The 27,539-nt window shown below is 42.7% G+C and overlaps 1 protein-coding gene across 1 annotated transcript in view; it reads left to right on the forward strand.

Moving 5' to 3' along the window:
• Positions 1–27,202, forward strand: part of IKBKE (inhibitor of nuclear factor kappa B kinase subunit epsilon) — a 131,222-nt gene extending 104,020 nt beyond the window's left edge. Inside the window, exons 16-21 of the mRNA XM_073587246.1 lie at positions 13,111–13,150; positions 13,235–13,336; positions 14,746–14,842; positions 15,120–15,226; positions 18,499–18,570; positions 24,104–27,202. Of these exons, the coding sequence (XP_073443347.1) occupies positions 13,111–13,150; positions 13,235–13,336; positions 14,746–14,842; positions 15,120–15,226; positions 18,499–18,570; positions 24,104–24,119 (434 nt within the window). The 3' untranslated portion in view covers positions 24,120–27,202. The remainder of the gene's footprint in view (positions 1–13,110; positions 13,151–13,234; positions 13,337–14,745; positions 14,843–15,119; positions 15,227–18,498; positions 18,571–24,103) is intronic.
• Positions 27,203–27,539: the final 337 nt, after the last annotated feature.

A 27,539-nucleotide genomic window follows, 5' to 3' on the forward strand; every position in this document is an offset into this window, starting at 1 on the left:
AATGCCAATTCTTTTGTTCTCCTGGAGGAAAGCTACTTCAAGAGTTGTCGTATGTCTTTATAAATGATTGGGGCCCAACAGCCATCTAATCTGTTTGGCAGGCTTTGGCTGGTTTCACACTTGCGTTTATTTGCGCTGTTTTTTCGCGCAAAAAAAGCATGCGTTTTTTTTCCTATTCTTAACATGGGTGCACATACACATGCGTTTGTACGCATGTGTATGAGCATGCGTTTTTTTGTAGTGTGCGCTCGGGCGCGCAAAATGCACTCTGTTGCATTTTTTGAGCGTCCGACTTGCCCCAAAAAACGCATGCGCATGCAATGCGTTTTTTTCACCCAACCACCCATTATATTTTATGGGTGCGCTGACGTGCGCATGTTATTGCGCACATCAGCGCAAAAAAATGCACGCAAAGCCGCAAAAAACGCACAAAAATGCATGATGCGTTTTTTATGTGCGTTTGCACTGTGTGTAACGCAAAAAAACGCAAGTGTGAAAGTAGCCTTTAGGATCATTTTTTCGGTCAGATATTTGGAAACAAAGGACTTTCACTCCATATAGAGGATCAGGTTCATATCTGTCGGAATGGCGGAATAAAGGCTTTTTTATTTTTCATCACCTGGACTGGATACTGTTCCTTTCTATTGTTTGTATCACTTGATGTTCGTTTGGGTCATTGGACTTGGAACGTGCATCCTGGGACTGACGAGCTGTCATCTGATTTTTCTTTGCTCAGGTTCATATCTGTCGTCAACTAGCTTTATTATCTTGTTACAGTAGAAAAAATGAACTGCACTAAGTAATTATTCAGGTTTCCTCACCCATACATAAGTCATATACTATCATAGTTCTCAGGTCAGACTTCCTCAACAAATCCACATTACTTCATAGTCTCTTACCCTGCATGACTTAAGAGCCTTTAACACATAGAGAGATCGCTAAAGCGTCACAGATTTTGTGACGCAACAGCGATATCGCTAGCGATCTCGCTTTGTGTGACATGTACCTGTGACCGGCCGTCCGGCTGGATATCGCTGATCGCGCTCGAATGTCCTGAGCCATTTTTTCCTCGATGGCATCCTGCTGGCGCCGACTAGCGACGCATGGACGCAGTCGGAAGTCGTCATCATCGCTGCGGTGTGACAGGTAAGAGCGACTGCCGACGGATCGCTTATCACTGCTGCATCGCTGTGAGATCTGCCTGTTTGGCAGCTCACTAGCGACCATTTAGCGATGCACCAGCGATCCTGACTGGGTCATATCTTTGTCGGGATCTCTGGTGCATCGCTAAACGTAACAGGACCCTTAGCTGTAAACCCTATGTACCCTTATGCTGGTTTCATATCTTTAGCATTGGGTGCGCAGACCGTGCGCTGGCCGTGCGCTAGTAGGATTTTTGCGTGCGCTGCGCACTTTTGAAGGTGCGCCGAGTGCACCAAAATGCAACATGATGCATTCGGCACACACCGGCGCACCTTCAAAAGTGCGCAGCGCACGCAAAAATCCTACTAGCGCACGGCCAGCGCACGGTCTGCGCACCCAATGCTAAAGATAGGGTGCGCAGATCGCATGCAGCCGTGTGCGATAGTAGGAGGAACTGACCGGACGGGGTGGGCAGGGGGCGGGGCTTAGCAGCGCCGTGCGCTGCATGTAAAATGCACTAGTCTGAAACCAGCCTAAGATCAGTAATGGGCCCAGTTTAACCTGAGCTTACCCAGAAGCTGGAGGGGAGGGATTGATGGCTCCCAATACCAATCTGTGGGCCACTTCAGAAAAATCTAAATAAAAGTTTACCAATAACTCTACAAACTAATTATGCTGAGAGACCAAGTGTTCTCACCCAGGAAACCTCCTTCTCCGGGCTCTTAATATCCACAGTAAATAGTGACATAGCAATATAGTTAGTACTGTTGAAAAAAGACTGTCAAGTTTATCTGGGAGATGGGTGAAGAGATTGAAGGAAGGGTATGGGTAAAGATACAACCATAATGTGTAATACAATCTGCGTTAAAAAGACTAATTATTATGTCCGAATAGCATTAGTAGTATACAGTATATTATAGAACATTCATATATTTTGGAATCAAATACACAAACCTCCACATATATCGGTGGTGGTAAGAGTACTGCATGCTTGTTGCGCTGATCCTCTAATTTGTCTGTGAATTACAATCTAATATATAAAGCTCAATGTGTGTGTGTATGTATGTATGTATGTGTGTATGTCCGGGATTGGCATCCGCACCGTGGCAGCTACAGCCACAAAATTTGGCACAGTCACACGTCTGGACCCCGAGAGCGTCATAGGCTATGTTGTGAGGCGAACTTTTAACCCCACGCATTCCAGTTCACCAAACAATTTTGCCCCTATCTACATAATGGGGAAAAAGTGAAAGGAAAAGTGTTGGAGGCAAATTGACAGCTGCCAGATGTGAACAAGGGGGACATAAAGAATGAGAGGGATGGCGCCAAAGAGTATATACCGTACAGTTGCTAAGGTGGGGCCCTGACACGGGATACTCACCACACACGGGGATATGAACACACACACAAAATGCACCACACACTACCACGTGCCTCAACACATATACCACCCTCAGCACACATTTCACCACACATACACCAACCTCGCCACATAAAAGTCGAAACACAAAAGTCACCACTCAAAACTCGCCACGCTGTCCCAGAGCTGTTTAAAAGATGAAAAATGAGCTGTGGTTGGTTGCTATCAGCAACAGTTTTCTTTGTAGACAGTTGTGGTAACTGAGGCCTATTATTCTTATCATTTCTATGGTGTTATCATCCTTCTGTAAAGCTGGAAATAACACAATTTATTACCGTGCCAACACAGACCACCCTCTGACACAGACTGCAGGGGGAACCCAGTATCACACAGGATAGGATTAGATACACAGCTCAGCAGTCAGTATCACACAGGATAGGATTAGATACACGGCTGAGCAGTCAGTAACACACATGATAGGATTAGGTACACGGCTTAGCAGTCAGTATCACACAGGATATGATTAGATACACTGCTCAGCAGTCAGTATCACACAGGATAGGATTAGATACACGGCTGAGCAGTCAGTATCACACAATAGGATTAGATACAAAGCTCAGTAGAAAGTATCACACAGGAGAGGATACTTGGGTAATCGTTTAGTTAATTTGTGTTGCAAGTCTGTAGTGTTGAATATATGATGTGAAATGTTTTTATGTGCAATATAATCATTATAATTTGTTATAACTAAACACAGTTGGTTACTATGCCCAGGCAACGCCGAGCTCTTCAGCTAGTCTAATATATAAAGCTCAATGTGTGTGTGTATGTTTGTATGTATGTGTGTATGTCCGGGATTGGCATCCGCACTGTTGCAGCTACAGCCACAAAATTTGGCATAGTCACACATGTGGACCCGGAGAGCGTCATAGGCTATGTTGTGAGGTGAAATTTTAACCCCGCGCGTTCCAATTCACCAAACAATTTTGCCCCTATCTACATAATGGGGAAAAAGTGTATGTATTGGCATCTGCACCGTTGTAGCTACAGCCACAAAATTTGGCACAGTCACACGTCTGGACCCCGAGAGCGTCATAGGCTATGTTGTGAGGTGAAATTTTAACCCCGCACGTTCCAATTCACCAAACAATTTTGCCCCTATCTACATAATGGGGAAAAAGTGAAAGGAAAAGTGTTGGAGGCAAATTGACAGCTGTCAGATGTGAACAAGGGGTACGGAAAGAATGAGAGCGATGGCGCCAAAGAGTATATACTGTACAGTTGCTAAGTTGGGTGTTATGATTGAGTCACCGTAGGAGGCAAAAATAGTAATGCTAGCTAAGTCCAGAAAACCAGAGAAGTTGGCAGCTATCGGATTGCAGACCCCTGAACCTATCAAGACAACTAGCAGTAGCCGTGGGGGGCTCCTACGATGCCCTAGGCCCCTCGATCACAGCCGGAGGACTACATAGCCTAAAGACAGAAAGGGAAATCTAAACTGCCCCAGAGCAGACCCCAAAGTAAGAGGCAGCCCCACACATATAATGACGGTGAAGCAAGAAGAAAGAACAAAACACAGACAGAAAGATAGACTGAGCAAAGATGGGGCCCACGCTAGCTTAGATAGGAAAGGACAGGAAGGCTGCTGTCTGCAATCCGTGAAAAACCCTATGAAAATAAGAGCCAACAAACTGACAGTAAAAAAGGCCCTGAAGACGCTAGGCTTCAAAAAAGCTATGTCAGTACTCAGGAATATTCTGAAGACAGAGCAACAGGCAAAAGGAGATTCAGCTAACCCCAGCAGGGAATGGCAGAATCCAGAAAAGCAAGGAAAACAAAACACTAATGCAAAAAGGCAAAGCAGAAATCTTAGCTTTAGATGAGCAGGAATCAGACTGGTTTCCTAGAAGTCCACAGAGAAATCACCCGCAGGCCAGAAGGGCGTCGGCAGCCTTATATCCAGTCATTAACTCCACTCAGCCAGTCATCATCATCAGCCCCAGGTGTTTGACAATCAGGCTCACTACCTTTCTTCACCAGAAGAGGGAGTTCCTCGGACCTCAGTAGTGAAGGGGAAAATGAACTCACAACAGTTGGGGCCCTGACATGGCATACTCACCACACACGGGGATATGAACACACACAAAATACGCCACACACTACCACGTGCTTCAACACATATACCACCCTCAGCACACATTTCACCACACATACACCAACCTCGCCACATAAAAGTCGAAACACAAAACTCGCCACTCAAAACTCGCCACGCTGTCCCAGAGCTGTTTAAAAGATGAAAAGTGAGCTGTGATTGGTTGCTATCAGCAACAGTTTTCTTTGTAGACAGTTGTGGTAACTGAGGCCTATTATTCTTATCATTTCTATGGTGTTATCGTCTATTAGATACACGGCTCAGCAGTCAGTAACACACATGATAGGATTAGATACACAGCTCAGCAGTCAGTATCACACAGGATAGGAATAGATACACGGCTCAGCAGACAGTATCACACAGGATAGGTTTAGATACACAGCTCAGCACACAGTATCACACAGAATAGTATTAGATACACGGCTCAGCAGACAGTATCACACAGAATAGGATTAGATACACGGCCCTGCAGTCAGTATCACACAGGATAGGATTAGATACACGGCTCAGCAGACCGTATCACACAGGATAGGATTAGATACACAGTTCAGCAGTCAGTATCACACAGGATAGGATTAGATACACAGCTCAGCAGTCAGTATCACACAGGATAGGAATAGATACACGGCTCAGCAGACAGTATCACACAGGATAGGTTTAGATACACAGCTCAGCACACAGTATCACACAGATTAGTATTAGATACACGGCTCAGCAGACAGTATCACACAGAATAGGATTAGATACACGGCTCTGCAGTCAGTATCACACAGGATAGGGATTAGATACACGGCTCAGCAGTCAGTATCACACAGGATAGGATTTGATACATGGCTGAGCAGTCAGTAACACATGATAGGATTAGGTACACAGCTCCGCAGTCAGTATCACACAGGATAGGGTTAGATACACGGCTCAGCAGACGCTATCACACAGGATAGAATTAGATACACTGCTCAGCAGTCAGTATCACACAGGATAGGATTAGATACACGGCTGAGCAGTCAGTAACACACGATAGGATTAGATACACAGCTCAGCAGAAAGTATCACACAGGAGAAGATTAGGTACACAGCTCAGCAGACATTATCAAACAGGATAGGGTTAGATACACAGCTCAGAAACAGGATGTGCCAAAGGAGAGGACATTTTCATTCCAAGAATTCCACTCATTCCATCTGATTTGTTTTTTGATTTTAAACGCCTCCAGTTTCCAGTTCAACTGCTATTTGCAATGTCCATTAACAATGCTCAGGGACAGTCCTTGAAAGTAGTAGGTGTAATGTATAATAATTAGATCTGTCTCTTTAAGCAAGCCAGACTTATGGGACTTGGAGGGTGGAGACAAGAGGGATGAGAAGGGAAGTTTCAGTTTCACTTCTGGTAGCATGGGAATGCAAGTGTTATGCTGTGTGCTGGAGGACGAAGAATAAAACATATCTAAAGTTTAATACCTTGAATTCTTCATAACGTGTGGATATTACAACTGGCGACGAGGATGGGATATAATCACCTACTGCTGTGAGTACGGACTCTATTTTACCGCTTCACAGTGATACGGCACACAAAAAACTTAATACATAACATTTCCCACATGTTTACTTTACATCAGCACAATTTTGGAACCAAAATTTTTTTTTGTTAGGAAGTTATAAGGGTTAAAAATTGACCAGCGATTTCTCATTTTTGCAACACCATTTTATTTTTAGGGACCACTTCACATTTGAAGCCACTTTGAGGGGTCTATATGATAGAAAATACCCAAAAGTGACACCATTCTAAAAACTGCACCCCTTAAGGTGCTTAAAACCACATTCAAGAAGTTTATTAACCCTTTAGGTGCGTCACAGGAATTTTTTGAATATTTAAAAAAAAATGAACATTTAACTTTTTTTCACAAAAAAAATACTTCAGGTTCAATTTTCTTTATTTTACCAAGGGTAACAGGAGAAATTGGACTGCAAAAGTTATTGTGCTATTTGTCCTGAGTACGCTGATACCTGATATGTGGGGGGGAACCACTGTTTCGGCGCATGGCAGAGCTCAGAATGGAAGGAGCGCCGTTTGACTTTTTCAATGCAAAATTGGCTGGAATTCAGATCTGACGCCATGTCACGTTTGGCGAGCCCCTGATGTACCTAAACAGTGGAAACCCCCCCAAGTGACCCCATTTTGGAAACTAGACCCCCCAAGGAACTTATCTAGATATGTGGTGAGAACTTTTAACCCACAAGGGCTTCACAGAAGTTTATAACGTACAGCGGTACAATTAAAAAATCATATTTTTTCCACAAAAATGATCTTTTCACCCCCAATTTTTATTTTTCCAAGGGTAACAGGACCCTAAAAGTTATTGTGCAATTTGTCCTGAGTACGCTGATACCCCATATGTGGGTGTAAATGACTATTTGGGCGCATAGCAGAGCTCGGAAGGGAAGCAGCGCCATTTGACGTTTTTGGCTAGAATTGAGATCGGACACCATGTCGCGATTGGAAAACCCCTGATGTACCAAAACAGTGGAAACCCCCCACAAATGACACCATTTTGGAATCCAGACCCCCCAAGGAACTTATCTAGATGTGTGGTGAGAACTTTGAACCCCCAAGGGCTTCACAGAAGTTTATAACGTACAGCAGTACAATTAAAAAATCATATTTTTTCCACAAAAATGATCTTTTCACCCTCAATTCTTATTTTTCCAAAAATAACAGGACCCTAAAAGATATTGTGCAATTTATCCTGAGTACGCTGATATCCCACATGTGGGTGTAAACCACTATTTGGGCGTATGGCAGAGCTCGGAAGGGAAGCAGTGCCATTTGACGTTTTTGGCTGGAATTGAGATCGGACACCATGTCGCGTTAGGAAAGCCCCTGATGTACCAAAACAGTAGAAACCCCCCACAAATGACACCATTTTGGAAACTAGACCCCCCAAGGAACTTATCTAGATGTGTGGTGAGCACTTTGAACCCCCCAGTGCTTCACTGAAGTTTATAACGTCCGGGCGTGAAAATAAAAAAATCGTATTTTTTCCACCAACATGATCTTTTAGTCCCCATTTTTTTATTTTCCCAAGGGTAACAGGAGAAATTGGACCCCAAAAGTTGTTGTCCAATTTGTCCTGAGTACGCTGATACCTCATATGTGGGAGAAAACTACTGTATGGGCACACGTCGGGGCTCGGAAGGGAAGTAGTGACGTTTTGGAATGCAGACTTTGATGGAATGGTCTGCGGGTGTCATGTTGCGTTTGGAGAGCCCCTGATGCACCTAAACAGTGGAAACCCCCCACAAGTGACCCCATTTTGGAAACTAGACCCCCTAATGAACTTATCTAGATGTGTGGTGAGCACTTTGAACCCCCCAGTGCTTCACAGAAGTTTATAACGACCGGGCGTGAAAATAAAAATATCGTATTTTTTCAACAAACATCATCCTTTAGTCCCCATTTTTTTATTTTCCCAAGGGTAACAGGAGAAATTGGACCCCAAAAGTTGTTGTCCAATTTGTCCTGAGTACGCTGATACCTCATATGTGGGAGAAAACTACTGTATGGGCACACGTCGGGGCTCGGAAGGGAAGTAGTGACGTTTTGGAATGCAGACTTTTGTGGATTGGTATGCGGGTGTCATGTGCGTTTGGAGAGCCCCTGATGTACCTAAACTATTGAAACTCCCCACAAGTGACCCCATTTTGGAAACTAGACCCCCCACGGAGCTTATCTAGATGTGTGGAGAGCACTTTGAACCCCCAAGTGCTTCACAGAAGTTTATAACGCCTGGGCGTGAAAATAAAAAAAAAACATTTTTTTCCGCAAAATTATATTTTTGCCCCCAATTTTTTATTTTCCTGAAGGTAACAGGAGAAATTGGACCCCAAAAGTTGTTTTGTAATTTGTCCTGAGTAGGCTGATACCCTACATGTGGGGGTAAAACACTGTTTGGGCACATGGCAGAGCTTGGAAGGGAAGGAGCACCATTTGACTTTTTCAACGCAGAATTGCTGGAATTGAGATCAGACGCCATGTTGCCTTTGGAGAGCACCTGATGTGCCCAAACAGTGGAAACCCCCAATTATAACTCCAACCCTAACCTCAACACACCCCTAACCCTAATCTGAGCCCTAGCCCTAACCCTAGCCCTAACCCTAGCCCTAACCCTAGCCCTAACCCTAGCCCTAACCCTAACCCTAGCCCTAACCCTAGCCCTAACCCTAACCCTACCCTAACCCTAACCCTAGCTGGAAAATGGAAATAAATACATTTTCTTTTAGTTTTATTATTTTTCCCTAACTAAGGGGGTGATAACGGGGGGTTTGATTTACGATTTATGGCGGTTTTTATGTTTGGCGGCTGTCGCACGCTAAAAGACGCTTTTTATTGTAAAAATAGTTTTTGCATCACCACATATTGTGAGCTATAATTTTTCCGTATTTTGACCCACCGAGTCATGTGAGGTCTTATTTTTTGCGGGACGAGTTGACGTTTTTATTGGTACCATTTTCGGGCACGTGACATTTTTTGATCGCTTTTTACTCCGATTTTTGGGGCGCAGAATGAACAAAAACCAGCGTTTCATGAATTTCTTTTGGGGGGGTGCGTTTACACCGTTCCGCGTGCGGTAAAATTGATAACGCGTTTTTATTCTTCGGGTCAGTACAGTTACAGCAATACCTCATTTAGGTCGTTTTTTTATGTTTTGTCGGTTTTTTGCAATGAAAACAATTTTATATAAAAATAATTATTTTTGTATCGCTTTATTCTGCGAGCTATAACTTTTTTATTTTTTTGCGGATGATGCTGTATGGCGGCTCGTTTTTTGCGGGACAAGATGTCGTTTTCAGCGGTACCATGCATATTTATATGCGTCTTTTTGATCGCACGTTATTGCACTTTTTGTTCGGTGGTATGATAATAAATCATTATTTTTTACTTCGTTTTTTATTTTTATTTTTTAAGGGGTTCGCTAAAGGGGTTAACTAATGGGACAGTTTTATAGGGCAGGTCATTACGGACGCGGCGATACCAAATATGTGTACTTTTATTGTTTTTGTTTTTTTTTATTTTGAAAAAATGGATTTATTGGAGAATATTTTATTTTTTTTTTACTAATTTATTTAGCGATTTTTTTTTTAATTATTTTTAACACTTTTTTTTTTTTTTTTTTACTTTATTACCTTGTCCCAGGTGGGACATCACTGTCCTGTGACAGATCGCTGATCTGTCACATCACAGATCACTGTGACAGATCAGCGATCTGACACAGGCACTGCAGAAGGCTTCCTCATGCCTGCGCTTTGCAGGCACTGAGGAAGCCAGCTTCCTCAGGCCCCCGAAGGCCCCCGTCGCCATCTTGGATTCGGGGGCCTGGAGGAAAGGAGCCCCCCGCAGCAGCGCTGCACATTGCGCTGCCGTGGGGGGCTCAGGGAAGCACGGAGGGAGCCCCCTCCTTGCCGATGCTTCCCTTTAACCCCCGGTACACCGCGATCGCGTTTGATCGCGGTGTGCAAGGGGTTAACGTGTCGGGGGCGGTCCGTGACCGCCCCTGACACATTGTGCCGGGTGTCAGCTATGATAATTAGCTGACACTCGGCCGCGATCAGCGGCGCTCACCACGTGGGCGCCGCTGATCGCGATGACGTAATATTCCGTCCATGGTAATTAGGTCCATGGTCACATGGACGGAATATTACGTTAATTGTAGGTAAGGGGTTAATAACTTGAATTCTTCATAACGTGTGGATATTACAGTAGGGATCGATTTGCAATCTCCATGCTTTTCTCATGGTCAACTTTACGTGGTCTGTTCAAGAGTTGGAACTTCCAAAAATCTGTTCATCTTTGCACCGAAAGGAAAAACCAAAAATCTTGAATGAGTTGAAAATAAAATACTATCAATACTTGGGTAATCATTTAGTTAATTTGTGTTGCAAATCTGTAGTGTTGAATATATGATGTGAAATGTTTTTATGTGCAATATAATCATTATAATTTGTTATAACTAACCACAGTTGGTTACTATGCCCAGGCAACGCCGGGCTCTTCAGCTAGTCATACAATAAAGATGTTTTGGGGACAATGGAAGACTGGGGACCCAGATCACGATGGCTTCATGCCTTATTTTTATGGCTGGTGAGAACCTATGCAACAATTCCTTACCAGCCCAAAGGTATAGAAATTTAATTTGAGGGTCATGATGAAGAAGTTAGAAGTTAGGGATGTTTGCAACAATACAAGGTTAAACCCATCTTCACCAATGATCATAATTGGATAGTTCTTGTAAAAGCAAACATTCCAATTTACAGTTTATTATACTTTTTCCCTCCTTCCCAATAATTATAGTTTTATTTTTTGTGCCTTATTGCCTAGGTTATTGGCCACTCCTTCACACTAGCAGCGGTGGTCGAACAAGAGCAGTGCTTACAAGATCTTTCCAGTAGCTTGTAAGTGCTGCACCAGGTTGTAGGAGCACATTGATAGCTCCTGATCTAGTTACAATGAAGGAAATAAGTATTTGATCCCTTGCTGATTTTGTAATGTTTGCCCACTGACAAAGACATGATCAGTCTATAATTTTAAGGGTAGAGAGATAGAATATCAAAAATAAAATCCAGAAAATCACATTGTATAAATTCTATAAATTTATTTGCAAGAGTTCTGGTTCCTACAGACCAGTTAGACACGCCTAATCAACTTGTTACCTTCATTAAAGACAGCTGTCTTACATAGTCACCTTTATAAAAGACTTCTGTTCACAGACTCAATTAATAAGTCAGACTCTAACCTCTACAACATCAGCAAGACCAAAGAGCTTTATAAGGATGTCAGGGACAAGATCATAGACCTGCACAAAGCTGGAATGTGCTGAAAAACCATATGTAAGATGCTGGGTGAGAAGGAGACAACTGTTGGTGCAATAGTAAGAAAATGCAAGAAATACAAAATGACTGTCAATTGTCATCGATCTGGGACACCATGCAAAATCTCACTTCGTGGGGGTATCCTTGACCATAAGGAAGGTGAGAGATCAGCCTAAAACTACAGGAGGGGAACTTGTTAATGATCTCGAGGCAGCTGGGACCACAGTATCAAGAAAATCATTGGTAACACATTACGCCGTAAAGGTTTAAAATCCTGCAGTGCCGGCAAAGTCCCCCTGCTCAAGAAGGCACATGTGCAGGCTCATCAGAAGTTTGCCAATGAAAGCCTGGATGATTCTGTGAGTGATTGGGAGAAGGTGCTGTGGTCAGATGAGACAAAAATTTATCTCTTTGGCATTAACTCAACACGCCGTGTTTGGAGGAATAGAAATGCTCCCTATGATCAAAAAAAAAATACCGCCCCCACTGTCAAGCATGGAGGTGGAAATATTATGTTTTGGTGGTGTTCATCTGCTAAGGGCACAGGACTACTTCACCACATCAATGGGAGAATGGATGGAGCCATGTACTGTAAAATCCTGAGTGACAACCTCCTTCCCTCTGCCAAGATATTATAAATGGGTCGTGGCTGGATCTTCTAGTAAGACAATGACCCAAAACATACATATAGCCAAGGCAACAATGAAGTGTCTCAAAAAGAAGCACATTAAGGTCATGTAGTGGCCTAGCCAGTCTCCAGACCTTAATCCCATAGAAAACTTATGGAAGGAGTTGAAGCTCCGAGTTGCCAAGCGACAGCCTCAAAATCTTAATGATTTAGAGATGATCTGCAAAGTGGAGTGGACCAAAATTCCTCCTAACATGTGCACAAACCTCATCATCAACTGCAAAAAACATCTGACTGGTGTGCTTGGCAACAAGTGTTTTGCCACCAAGTATAAAGTCTTGTTTGCCAGAGGGATCAAATACTTATTTCTCACTGCAAAATGCAAATAAGTTTCTATAATTTATACAATGTGATTTTCTGAATTTTATTCTTGATATTCTATCTCTCAATGTTAAAATTAACGTACCTTTAAAATTATATACCATTCATGTCTTTGTCAGTGGGCAAACTTACAAAATCAGCAAGGGATCACATAATTATTTCCTTCACTGTAGCGTCAATGTTATGGTGCAGACAGATGGGTGAGTAACTTGTGCGAGGATCACATTGCAATCCTTGGACTCATTGTCTCTCCTGAGAGCAGACAGCCACTCCGAGGATTGCAATGGGATTCCCGCACGAGTTATACGGCCGTCTGTCTGCGCCATTACAATGCTCCTTACATAGCGGAATCGGAACGCGCACAGTTCAAGCCAGTGGGGCAAACATGCACTGCCCTGATGAGTGGAGGCAGGGAGAATATAACTTAATTCTCTCCTTTTAGCCACTGATCTGGTAAACCGGTTACACAGAATATAACCGCTCTGTACGCGTATATTGCCGCTATATCTGCAGGCCATCAGCTTTTTTGGAGGTGACTTGTCCCCTTTAATACAGAATGTAGATCGTGTTCCTTTTTTGTTTCAGGGCTGTCCTACAATGAAGAGCAGATACATAAGCTGGACAAGTGAGTCACTGAATTAGACTTTTTATAAACTAAATGGCCCCTTTTCTGTGTAATATTTATTCTCCATTCTAAATCTATTGTCAGAATCAATTTAGCAGATTTAGCCAAGAAAGTCCTGAAAATATTTCAAGAAGATGTCGTGGAGAAATATCGAGTGGCTCTGTCAGGACACAGCGGCAGGATGAGGTACAATTATGTAGTGATGCAAATAACCAATATCTTCCTCGTATGCATTTTAGTAAATGAGTCTCTTTGCAGTTCAGTGTTAAGATTTTCCATTTTGATAGGTAATGTGTGTGTTTTCATCATTATGATGTTTTTTCAGGGTAATTTTGTGACTTTGGTTCCTATCGTGTACAGAGAGTTTAATTTTTTTATGAGAATTTGTTGGCAAAATGTGAATTTATGCCAACAGTTTTTTTTGTTTTTTTTTTTGTAACTAGCATGATCTGTTCACGGTTTAGTCTTCTTCACTTTTCTCATGCACACCCAAGTATTTCATTTGGTCTAGAGGAAAGTAAGGTTTAGGGTCTTGGACAGTGGTTCCCTACTAGTGGCTTGTAAACTCCTAGTGATTAGGCTTCAGGTTTTAGCCACCTAATCTGAGAGAAGTATAATGTAGACACCGAGACCCTGATTCCAGAGATGTGTCACTTACTAGGTTGCTTGCTGTAGTTTTGTTATTACAGGATATTATCACTAGAGAACCAATAAATCTGCTGTGATTTAGTCCTTCAAATTTCTGAGCTCTGTATAACCCCGCCCTATTACTGATTGACAGCTTTCTATGTACCCTGTGCATAGACAGAAAGCATCCAATCAGTGGTGTTCACGGAGATATACAGAGCTCAGGATTCAGGGAACTGGTTGATCTGCGGCAGATAAAGGTGATTTTATCAAACAGCTCAGTAATTGACACATTGCTGGAATCAGGGTCTCTCAGATGGTGTAGCAAAAACCTGGTGACAGCATCATTTAGCTTAAAATGTCTCCATGACAAGTGGCTCTGAATTAATATTTGATCTGAAGTGACACAGATTACTACAATGTAATTAATATCTCTGCACACATCCCATGCACCGCTTTGTATTACATCCGCCAGACTTCTAAGCTCAGCAGCCATTCTTTGCATTGCTTCATTAGCAGGCAGACCTCAGACCATTTGCAGACTCGCCGTGAAGGTGTGAGACTAAAATTCAGATTTATTAAGTATATAGTTGAAATGTGCGTGCTTCTAGCCATCAGTGCATTGTAGTCATTTAGGCCTGGTCCCGATGGACCAGGTCAGTAATCTGTGACCACTGGACAGGAGGCCTGAGAATCCACTTACCACCCGGCATTCCCAGTTCTCTTGATTAGCCAGGCTGGCATAATATCATTCCTATGGCACGAGAGAGGAGTTGTTAATCCTCATATTGACTTTTGAGTCTCTCCTAAGATGAGGGACATCGGCTTCTTCCTCATGGAGAATTTTCCCTTCTTCTGATCAACTACATGGGCGGTTTATAGCCTTCTTGACTGTGGGAAACTGATAAAGAGATCTCTTTATTAAAAAATAGTCATGAAAATGAAAGTTATAATTGTTTTTATCCTAGGACAATCACTGAAATTCAGAACCACTTAGGACTCGTGAATGGATATTTGGCAGCCTGTGTTCAAGACCTCCAGATCTACGAGGAGTCTGTTAACAATGTGCAGTAACTAAATATAGTTATTAACTTTACCTTATTGGGTTATTTTGTTATCCGTCCTTACTAACTGAAGCTGGCCATACATAACCAGGCATATGTGATTTGGCATAATTAAATTGAGGTAAATCGTGGACATAGTGGGTATTCAGTCCATTCTCTCTGAGTCTGTAGAGTGCTAGTTAGAGATGAATGGACAAGTAGAAAACTAGTTTGTGTAGCTTTGTCTTTTTAACAGTGCTAAACTTAAAGAAAAGTAATACGTTCTCTTATTTTTGCAGAGTGTAGACAGATTAGCCCAAAGACTGCAGCAGACCTGTTTATTGCAACCAAACCATAGCCCTGTCTTCTCATACAGTGGTCCGGCGCAACAGGAGCTAACACTTAGGTGAGTTAGTCCCAAGGACATTTCATGATATGGCCTGGTGAGCTCTCGGGAGTTAAAGAAGCACTCCTCCCATTAAACTTTGTATCCTTTTAATATAATGCAATCATCATGTTACACAGCACTGCGTACAGTTGTGCTCAAACGTTTACATACCCCAGCAGAAGTTTTGTTCGTTGTCATGTTGGAATGTCCAAGGACGTCCCATTCACAGCTTCCAGGCTGATTATAGCAAATTTGCCTCCAGTATTTGCTGATAACATGCTGCATTCATCTTTCCTTCAACTTTGACAATGTTTCCTGTGCCTTTGTAGCTCACACATCCCTAAAACATCAGGGCGCCACCTCCGTGCTTTACAGTAGGAATGGTGTTCCTTTCATCATAGGCCTTGTGTTAACCTCTTTCCAAATGTAACGTTTATGGTTTTAGCCAAAAAGTTCAATTTTGGTCTCACTCCAAATTACCTTGTTCCATAAGTTTTGAGGCTTGTCTCTGTGCTGTATTGTAGGCGAGATGTGCTGTTTTGCGTATTGTAGGTGAGATACTTTGTGGCATTTGCGCAGTAATGACTTTCTTCTGGCGACTCGACCATGCAGCCCATTTTTCTTCAAGTGCCTCCTTGTTGTGCATCTTGAAGCAGCCACACTGTTAGTTTTCAAAGATTCCAGTATTTCAGCTGATGTTATTTGTGGGTTTTTCTTTGCATCCCAAACAATTTTCCTGCCAGTTGTGGGCTAAATTTGTGTTGGTCTACCTGACTGTGGTTTGGTTTTTACAGAGCCCCTGACCTGATGATAATTTCTTTTGGTAGCTAGTAGTGCTGGTGGAGTAATAATAATAATAGTATTAGAGTACCAATAAATATTATCTATATTCCACACTGCAAATTGTATGTCGACTGTACTCACTAGTTATTTTTAAGCGTTTCTATTCCATTTGAGATATTGGAGTATTTGTCTACCTGAAAGCAAGCACTCCACTATTTGCAGTGTGGAATATAGATAATATTTATTGGTACTCTAATACTATTATTATTATTACTCCACCAGCACTACTAGCTACCAAAAGAAATTATCATCACAAGATAATCTGTGAATTATTCGCTATCTAGACATCACAACCTACATAGAATACTCTGCAACTCCTCTACTACAAGTAAGTACCAATAACTTTAGTAACTAATAATACTTTTATCTACCTCCAACCAAGTTTTTTGCACACTTTCTCAGCATAGCGCGGTGAACTATACAAATACACCTTTGATTCAGGTTTGTGGAATATTAATTCAAAGCTAGGCTTCTTTTATTATTTGGGCTAATTTTGTAAGTTCACATTGGGCAAAAAGGTTTGACATTTTGTTTATTATAATAGGACAGTTCATATATTGATTCTATCATTATGGTAGGGGCAAGCTCTGATAACGTGCACTATTTTGTGGTAAAAACCTTCAAGCATTGGTAGTATATAATTGAAGAGAAAACAATACATTGTATTCATGAATATTGTTGTCTACATGTTAACATCATGACAGTTTTAGGTTTGGTCCAACAGTCTGTGGACCTAACTTTAAAGTCATCTGATACAGAGTTTAATTGCATAGAGGAAAATAATGCTTTTAGCCTTATCTGGTGCAGGAATAGGATTTCTGACTATTTCATATTGCGTTTAGCGTATTAAAGGAAATCCGTCGCCAGGTTTTTGCCACCTCATCTGAGAGCAGCATGAGACAGAGACCCTGATTCCAGCAATGTGTCACTTAGTGGGCTGCTTGCTGTTGTTTTGATAAATTCACTGTTTTATCAGCAAGAGATTATCATTACAGGACTAGAAAACCTACTGTTATGTAGTCCTCCGTATTAATGAGCTCTGTATAACCCCGCCTCCTCCACTGATTGGCAGCTTTCTGGGTACACTGTGCAGAGACCTTTCAATCAGTGGTGTGGGCGGGATTATACAGAGTTCAGCATTCAGAGAACTGCTAGATCTGCAGCAGATAAAACAGTGATTTTATTAAAACTGAAGAACTCTGTAAAGAAAGTGACACATTACTGGAATCAGGGTCTATGCTCCTACATCATGCTGCTCTCAGACAGGGTAGGAAGAAGCTGGTGACAGATTCCCTTTAACTGTGTGCAGTAGGTTTTGGCTTCCCCTTTTGGAGACTGCAGAAATCCAAAATGTTATCTTTCAAATGTTTATCTGTGCTAAACTTTGGAGCCATGTATCAAAATGGGAGCTTTAAGATATAGGAAAGAAATAATTCTTTAAAATTAAAAACAAAACAAAATGGGGTGTTGAATAGCTGACATTTACTTTAGTGTAAATTGCCTAATGAACGTATAGATATAAAATGTTTGCACATTGTAAATATGGCAGTAACGAGAATACTTATTTTACTTATTTAATACTAGAAGTTTCAGAGTTAGATTAAATTTCTTGCTCTGAAATGGATTTCTTGCTATTATTTTTTTGAAGACCTATTCCCCAGGTCTGAACACAGAAAGTAACCACTCAAGTTTGGTCACAGTCTTAGGCTAGCTTCACATTAGCGTTTACGGCCGTAGCGTCAGGCTGCGCACGGCCGCCGTTAAACCCCACCCCCTGCCACGCCTCCGCCGGTAGCTCCGCCTACGGGCGCATGACGCTGCATGCGTCCTGCGTCCCCTGTGTCCTGCGTCTTTATCATTGGGGACGCAGGCCGTGCGCAGTATGCGTTTGCCGGCGCATGCGGCCTTTTGACCGTGCGCCGACCGGCGCCAAACGCAACCTGTTGCAATTTGGTTGCGCTCGACGCACCATCAAAAGGACGCATGCGCCGCCAAACGCATACTGCGCACGGCCTGCGTCCCCAGTGATAAAGATAGGGGACGCAGGACGCATGCAGCGTCTTGCGCCCGTAGGCGGAGCTACCGGCGGAGGCGAGGCAGGGGGCGGGGCTTAACGGCGGACGTGCGCAGCTTGACGCTGCGGCCGTAAACACTAATGTGAAACTAGCCTTAGGCCTCTTTCACACATCAGTATTTTTGATCAGTATTTCATCAGTATTTGTATGCCAAAACCAGGAGTGTCTCCAAAACAAAGAACAGACATCAGTCTTTCAATTATATTTTTTTCTCGGTAAGTTCCATTCCTGGCTTTGGCATACAAACACTGATGCAAAATACTGACCAAATACTGACGTGTGAATGAGCCTTTAGTATGCTTTTTTGATGACCGTGCAGGAGTGTAGTTCTTCCAAATGATGATCCTAACTTATTTGTTTGTATTTTCCAAGAATGCTTAAACTGCGAGACCAGATGAAGACTGTCTCTGGTGAGCTAGAAAAAAACAACACTATTATAGAAAGGTAACTCTGTGTTTTATGTTCACCTGATTTTGTGAGATTAACGGCGCTATTGATTCCAATTTATAGAATTTTTTTTCTTATAGAATATGAAATTAATACCTTCATTTAACCCCTTAAGGGCCAAGCCACTTTGTAGGTTAATGACCAGGCCTTAATTTTGAAATATGACCACTGTCACTTATGCAGTTATAACTCTGGAACGCTTCCTCGTATCCCGCTGATTCTGAGAGTGGTTTTTCGTGACACATTGTACTTAATGATAGTAGTAAAATTTCTTCAAAATTTCTTGTGTTTATTGGTGAAAAAAATATAAATTTGGCAAAAATTTTGAAAATTTCACAATTTTCAGATTTTTTATTTTTATGCCCCTAAATCAGACAAAATAGTTAAGAAATAACATTTCCGACATGTCTACTTTACATCAGCACAATTTTGGAAACATAATTTTTTTTTTCGTTAGAAAGTTATGAGGGTTAAAATTTGACCAGCGATTTCTCATTTTTTCACCAAAATTTACAAAACCATTTTTTTTTAGGGACCACCTCACGTTTGAAGTCACTTTGAGGGGTCAATATGACAGAAAATACCCAAAAGTGACACCATTCTAAACACTGCACCCTCAAGGTGCTCAAAACCGCATTCAAAAAGTTAATAAACCCTTCAGGTGCTTCACAAGAATTGAAGCAATGTGGAAGGAAAAAATGAACATTTAACTTTTTTTCACAAAAATTTTACTTCAGACCAAATTTTTAAAATTTTATCAAGGGTATCAGGAGAAAAGGAACCACCATATTTGTTGTGCATTTTCTCCTGAGTACACCAATACCCCATGTGTGGAGGAAGACCACTCTTTAGGTGCATGGCAGGGCTTGGAAGAGAAGGAGCACCGTTTGAGGTTTTGAACGTAAAATTGGCTGGAATCGAGAGCGGACGCCATGTCGCGTTTGTAGAGCACCTGATGTACCTAAACAGTGGAAACCCCCCCATAAGTGGCCCCATTTTGGAAACCATACCCCCAAACGAACTTATCTAGATGTGTGATGAGCACTTTGAACCCCCAAGTGCTTCACAGAAGTTAACGTACAGCCGTGAAAATAAAAAATCATATTTTTTACACACAAATGATCTTTTTGCCCCCAATTTTTTATTTTCCCAAGGGTAACAGGAGAAATTGGACCCCAAAAGTTTTTGTGCAATTTGTCCTGAGTACGCTGATACTCCATATGTGGGGGTAAACCACTGTGATTGCCTTATTGCGATCTTTGGGAGGCAGAATGAACAAATCCACAAAAAGTGAAGAATTGGTTTTATTTTTTACACCGTTCCTCGTTCGATATGATATGGCAACCTGATTCTTTGGGTCGGTGCGATTACAGCGATATCAGATTTATATCTTTTTTTATGTTTAGCTTCTGTCACACACTAAAAGATGCATTTTTTGTAAGAAATTTTTGCATCACCGTATTTTAAGAGCTATAATTTTTCCATATTTCGGCGGACAGAGTCATGTGAGGTCTTGTTTTTTGCGGGACGAGCTGACTTTTTTATTGGTACCATTTTCAGGCACATGACATTTTTGATCACTTTCTATTCCAATTTTTGTGGAGGCAGGATGAACAAAAACCAGCAATTCAGGAATTGTTTTTTTTCTCTCTCTATTCTGTGCGTGGTAAAATTATAAAGGGAGCTTTATTCTTCAGGTCACTACGATTACAGCGACACCTCATTTTTATCATTTTTTTATGTTTTGGCGCTTTTACACAATAAAAACATTTATAGAAAAAATAATTATTTTAGCATTGTTTTATTTTGAGAGCTATAACTTTTTTACTTTTCCACTGGTGGAGATGTATGGCAGCTTGTTTTTGGTGGGACAAGATGGCGTTTTCAGTTATACTATTTTTATTTACATTCATCAAAAGATTGTGTTTTATTTGACTTTTTTTAGGGGGTTAACAGCCAGGGGTGGCGCGGACACTGCTCCTGGCTGTTAGTGAAGAAGCTCAGCCACTGGCAGCGTTGAGCTCCTGCACTGACTGGGCGGGAGGTGCTAATATTTCAGCATCTCCTGCACGGTCATGCTATGATCGGTCAGTCAGATTGACTGCCCAATCACAGCGATCTGGGTGTGGGACCGAAGGCATGGGTCCCTGCATCTCTTTCCGTGCCTCTCAGCTGTCACAGACAGCTGTCGACACAGAACTACCCACGCAGTGGTAGTTTAAATGCATGACGGACACAGTCTGTCCTGGTGTGGGAACTTACACCCGGCCATGATGGACTGTGTCTGTCATTGGACATTAATGGGTGAAAGGGCTTCTTTCACCCCTAACATCAATGGCGGATCCTAATAGGGGCGGATGGGGCGGTCGCCCCGGGCCCAAGGTTTTTTGGGGGCCCAGGGGCAGGGGCAGGGGCGGGCTGGGCCGGGTGGCAGAGAGGCAAATGCCACCCGGGCCGCACCCCCAGCACCTGTACAGGGCCGGCCGTGCCCTGTGCTGCCTGTGACGCCGCCGGCAGCAGACAGCCGCCCGCGTCACATTCTATGAGGGGTCGGGAGCTGTGCACGGCCGTCACCTTGACGGCTGCTCAGCTCCGGCTCCCTCCGGCTGTACTTCCGGGTCAGATGTCGGGCGTGCGTGATGACGTCATCGTGCACGCGCCGACATGTCCCGGAGGATGCTGAAAGCAGAGGCGCTGCTGGGGAGCGAGCCGGCTGTGAGGTAAGTATGGGGAACTTTTTTTATTTTTTTTTATTTATAAAATGAATTAAATGGGGGAGGGGGTGAGTGGGGGCTGTACACAATGAAGGGGGGGTGACTGGGGCCTGTATATGATGACGGGGGGGTGACTGGGGCCTGTATATGATGACGGGGGGTGAGTGGGGGCTGTATATGATGAAGGGGGGTGACTGGGGGCTGCATATGATGAAGGGGGGGTGACTGGGGGCTGTATATGATGAAGGGGGGTGACTGGGGGCTGTATATGAAGAAGGGGGGTGACTGGGGGCTGTATATGATGAAGGGGGTGACTGGGGGCTGTATATGATGACGGGGGGTGACTGGGGGCTGTATATGATGACGGGGGGGTGACGGGGCTGTATATGATGACGGGGGGTGACTGGGGGCTGTATATGATGACGGGGGGTGACTGGGGGCTGTATATGATGACGGGGGGGTGACTGGGGGCTGTATATGATGATGGGGGTGACTGGGGTTGTACAGGATGAAGGGGGTGAGTGGGGGCTTCACAGGATGAAGGGGGGATAAGTGGGGGCTTCACATGGTGGAATGGTGGCGGGTTTTCCGTATGGACCCGCAGCAAACCAAGTGCTGCGGTCCGTACGGCTGTCAATTCCCGCACGGGGACCGCAGCGCTCAGGTGGGAAAGGGGGTACAGGGGCCCAGGTTTTATGAACAGCCCCGGGCCCATAGTCCACTTAATCCGCCACTGCCTAACATTCTAATGAAACAATCTATGTTGTGATCCAGAGGAGTTAACCCCTTTAAAAATCATACCAACACTCTACCTGTTACCGTTAAAGTGCCTGACAACAAAGATCTTTTAATTTGCAAGTGAGGGGGCTTCGGTGCACCATTGGGATTGCCAAGAGGTAGGTACAAAGTTATACCACCTCATTTTGCATGTTGAGAGATTTTCCCTGCTTCTAATTGACCTCACTCGCTTACAAGAGTGAACACTGTCTGAACTGTGCCTCGTGTGCTCCAATGCGCACTGACACTGCCTGAGCCTGGCCTCTCACACACAGTGCCATTTCTGGTGTAAACAGGCATTCACGTCCCTGGCTTCCCTTTGCAGATTCCAATCACTACAGTAAGCAGGCCTGGTTCCAGGTTTTCGTGTGCCCCGGGCAGAAGAGTCTCAGTGGGCCCCTTTAATACATACCACGATTCGTGATGTATAGATAAGAAATATAGGAATAGTACAATGCCAATGATTTCACTTACTTCTTACATTAAATGAGTGATATCTATTGTAAATTCTACAATAGCTCAGAAACCAGACATTATAGTCCTTCATACAGTATTATGGGGACCACATAGTGCTCCATACAGAACAATAAACCCCCTGTATTGCTTCATACAGATTGAGCCACATATACTGTATTATTCCATACAGTATAATGAGCCCCATATATTGCTCCATAGTTGTCCAAATATAATGCTCCATATTTAATGGACCCCATATATAATAGGCCATATATGATGCTCAATATATAATTGGCCCCACATGATGCTCCATATATAATGGGTCCCATATGAGGCTCCATATATGATGCTCCGTGATGAGCCTCATATAATGCTTCATATATAATGGGCCCTATCTATGATGCTCCAATGTATGATGGGCCCATATAATGCTCCATATATAATGGACCCCATATTTGATGCTCCAGTTTATAATGGACACCATATATGTTGCTCCAGTGTATCATGGGCCCCATATATAATGCTCCATATATGATAGACCCATATATGATGCTTCAGTGTATAATGGCCCCCAAACATCAAAAAAATAAAATCAAATACTCTCCTCTTGTTGCTGGCCACTGCTCTGCTCTGCACTCCTCAGCGTCGCCGTCTTCTGGCTCTCTGGGCTGGGACTGCTCAGAGAGAGGGCATAAAGACTTGACATCATCGCACCCTCTGGCCTGAACGTTACAGTCAGAAGACGTAAAGACTCCACAGCGGTGGAGCGGGGGGAGGTAAGTATCGCAAGTGCCGGGACCCTGAGCAGGCTGGGGGGCCCACTCGCAGTCACAGGTACTGGCACAGACACTGGCCTCCCCATAGCGCGCCAGTGTCTCCAATGGCAAGAGTGCTCCCCTGCCTGCTCAGGGCCACAGCACTTGCCTGGGTATGCCAGATTCTGATGCTGGCCCTGACAGTAAGACACCTGGAGATGTAGTAAATGGTGTCTGCAGGGAGGAGTGCATGTTAGATACTAACAATGTGTGTGCGTTCCAGGTTCAGGTAGTGTCAGTGCGCATGCACACAGGATGTATTCTACACTCCATAAAATGTAAAAATTGAAGGGCGTAATTCTTGAAGGTGTTTTCGCCGGAATATTGACATCAAACTTGATTTTTGCTCAACACAAAATGTGTGACCTTCGAAGTTTTCATGCCCGTGGCCAGAGCTGGGCCAGAACTGGGTGTGGCAAAGCTGGGCCGGGACTGGGAGTGGTAGAGTTAAGCTGGGATTGGGTGTGGCAAAGCCCGCCTCCCTCCTAAAGTTATCAAAAAACTTATAGAGATGTTACTGGACTGGTGTAACATTTCTGGCGAAGTGCACGGAGGGTGCTGGATGATAAAGGGAGCCTAAATTCATGAAATAGAGAACCTGCTGCCACTTGTGCCCTGCACTTGCCCTGCATTTGCCATCATACAGGGTAGAAGTGTGATTTGGAGACTGTCGTAGAAATAAAACTTATAGTTGGAGCAATGTTTGCAATTTTAAATATGTATTCCTACTATAAAAATGACATTTTGTCTAATCTTACTTTTTCTCAGGTTGAATGTATCCTGATCTGCTAGGACTGTAGCATGGGACAATGGCTGTGCAGTGTTTGCCTTCACTGTGACCTACCAACTTTGGAAATGTATTAGAACATATTTACCCAAAGCGGAATCAAATAATGTGACCGGGTTTTCATTCCATTTTCCTCATACACTTGAACATAAAGGAGGAGATCTTCAGCCGTCTAAAACTGAGGAATGCTCAGACTTCTCCTAGGAGATGACATTTATGCGCTCTGTGCTTTTTCTGATTGAGATTAGCAGAGTTTCTTGGATTGAGTTCAGTCCTTAGGAGCTATGGTTTTGGGAAAGCTGTTTACATATTTTATGTTGTTTTTATTTTTTAATCATAATACTTATTCTACGTGTTCTGCTATTTTTGTTGTTTGCCCACCTATTAATATAATTGTGCATGTTTTGCATAAACTCCAAAAGTAAAAAGGGGGACCCAGCAGCCACACTTACATAGGTTGAGAATGCATTCGCTTTAACTAGAATATTTATAACTCACAATGGCATTTGTTATGAGAAAAGCAAATAGCCCTTTTTAAATTACTGATATGTACTTCCATTACTACCTCTTGCAGTAGGGTCATGCCACAGTTTGACTGCTCTAACTGTAAAGAGTCCTTTCGTATTTAGATGCCTGAATTGCCTTTCTGGCATCTAGATAGTGTTTTTTTATTATAATATTGCATAACAGTCATACAGGTTTAATCTCCCTTGTATGCTAAAAAACCAAGGAAAAGGCTTTATGCTAGACAAACAGGTAATCAAACTAGAACTCCATTACCACCTTGACCACTCAGGATGGTGATGTCAAAATGTCAATACCTGCAAGACCTCAACAACAAAGAACAACAAAGAACCCCTCCCATGTACCACCAAAGATGTATAAGTCTTCCCTCTACTACCTCTGCTCTAGAAGAAAGTTTGAATTGCTTCCCCATGTTCTCTATTGTCTAAACTTAGGTGAATCCTGCATGTTGTACATTGTATAATCTGAAAAATGTGATTATTGTAGCTTAAAATTCTTCTTAAAGAGGACCTATAGCTTGCTAATAAAATGGAGTTAAATACCTTGTAAATATTATAGAACTCCCCTGATTCTGCAATGCTTTTCAGTTTTGTGCTGTGCCACAGATTTGTTTCTTCTGGAGCGCAATATTTGAAATCTCTGCTTTGCAACCCAACTAGACGTTTTCTTTAGTCTTCTATGGTGTCATTTGTTTTTACCCCCTCCAAAGTTCTGCTAATCACAGCTGGGAGGGAGATTTCATTGGATTGAGGGAGTGTCATGGGTGTGTCAGGTGCAACAGAGAGTTGCTCTGCATCTGGATGCAGAAGGTCTTTGCATTTGGCATTGCAGATGCCTTCTTAATCCTTCTGATGTTTGGACCCAATGGCAATCTCCCTCCAGCTCTAATTGACACACCTGGACCTGGGTGTTTATAGACTCCCAGTCTGCTTCATAGGAGACGCTGGTGATATTCACATTTTCCTTTGTGAAGGCTTGGCGCTATAGCAGTCGGCTTACTTCCTCTCTGGTGCTTCCCCCTTGTTTGTCTCCCTTCTTGTCTCCATTTTATTTAGTGTACAGTGGGGACTGACCAGTGCTCATCCCCCCTTCCCTATTCAAGGCCTAGCTCTAGGGAAATACAGGGCTTTTTTTCGTGCTCAGCGATTGGTGTGGAACCAATATAGGGACAGTAGAGGAGGCAGGGTGCTATTACATCCTGCCTAGGGGTCTCCACTCCCCCTTTCCCTAGCGTTTGGGCTTCCTTCCCCCTAGCAAGGACAAGATAGGAAATGTTTATAGTAAATGGAACCTTAAAAGAGGAAGTGAAGGTAGTTTATATTTTGAACCTCATTTTATGATGACTAGGCCACAATTTGTGTGGCTTTTGCACCCCAGAAATCCCCCAAGACAACCGCAGGTACTGTTTCTGTGGATTAATTTTGAAAGTAAATATGTAATTAATCTCTATATATCAATAAATATTTCCTATGAAAAATGTATAATACTGGAAATGAGACAATATATGCAATTGTAGTCATGGCTTGATCTACACTGCTAAAGCATATGTGGGAACTAACCTTGGTGCCCTAATCTCACCCTATCTAGTAGTATGGTTACAGAATATTTTACAAAATATTTCTTACTTCTCACTTTTTTATACTTGGTTTTTAAACTTGAACTATAGCGTTAGTGATAATAAACTGCCATTTGTAAGTAGGAATGTAAACCACACTGCTTCCAAATCTCTGAGGCTTATAGGAAGAGGCCTATTGAATACAAATTGGCCACTGCACAGGCCTTGGAAGGAAAGTCTGAGCTATGATCACCTTAACTGTTCTATGCTTGTGGAGGGACACATCCCATCGTCATCAGCAATGGTCCTTCCTGCTCCAATGCAGAGGCAGGGGAGCCTAGGGTCAGACTTTCACCATTCCTCTACTGTAGGCGTGTTGTGTTTTAAGAAAAAGGGGCACTGCTCTCCAAGACAGAAGGAGCAGCATCAAAGAAGAGGCCATATGTGATAGTGAGTATACATTAGAAATGCTTAGTCACGTCCAATATTGGGGTGGAGGGATAGGCATCTCTGGTCACTTTTCACTGACATGAGTAGGAGTTAAAAGGAGTACAATGAAATGGATGGGAAACCATTTAGTGCACTTAGAACTAGAATCACACCGATCAGACTTTTATTAGTGAGAGTCTCATATTTGCACCTCATTTTCCATTGCTAATTATTATGTATCTTTTAACAACTGTCCTCTCCATGCATTTTTACCCATTTATTTGTTGTATTGTTTCTGTCCTTATTTTATATGTTAATTTGCCAAATATTTGTCATATTTGTTTTTTTCACATCATAAACTATGTCATTTTTATTTGGGGTCTAGATGTTTACAGTTCGTATAATATATCACGTATGGTGCAACCAGGAGTCTTTCCATTTTTGGCATCCATTGGTGACACACAACTGTCATTGCAACTGCACTTGTTATCAACTCCTCTATAATAGGAAAACCGTTTGATACAACTATTTGTTTTATTACTGTTTTTACAATAAACCTTTTGCGATTAAACTGTGGTAATTTCTAGTTTTATAACTGGATGGCACTGTGTCATTACTAATAATAATTTATCTTTCTAATGCAACTGAATAGTCACTTTTCCAAACAGCAGGAAAATGGTTTTACGTCTGTATAATAGCGTAATGCATCAGAATAATGATGTCTAAAACACACAGTAGAATAATAATCAGTCTAAAGCGGATACCATAGTGGCAGGAATAGCACCTGAGCAACAACCTCCAGTCCAAGATAATCGAGGTAAACTAGTTGCCCTTCATAGGAAACATGAGGAATGTTCCCACTCCACCCAAATTGCCCATTTGAGCAGAATAAATACCTAAAATAGAAA

The sequence above is a fragment of the Dendrobates tinctorius genome, unplaced genomic scaffold (genome assembly GCF_039654945.1).
Source record: "Dendrobates tinctorius isolate UK_male_01 unplaced genomic scaffold, ASM3965494v1 ptg000098l, whole genome shotgun sequence".
Lineage (NCBI taxonomy): Eukaryota > Metazoa > Chordata > Amphibia > Anura > Dendrobatidae > Dendrobates > Dendrobates tinctorius.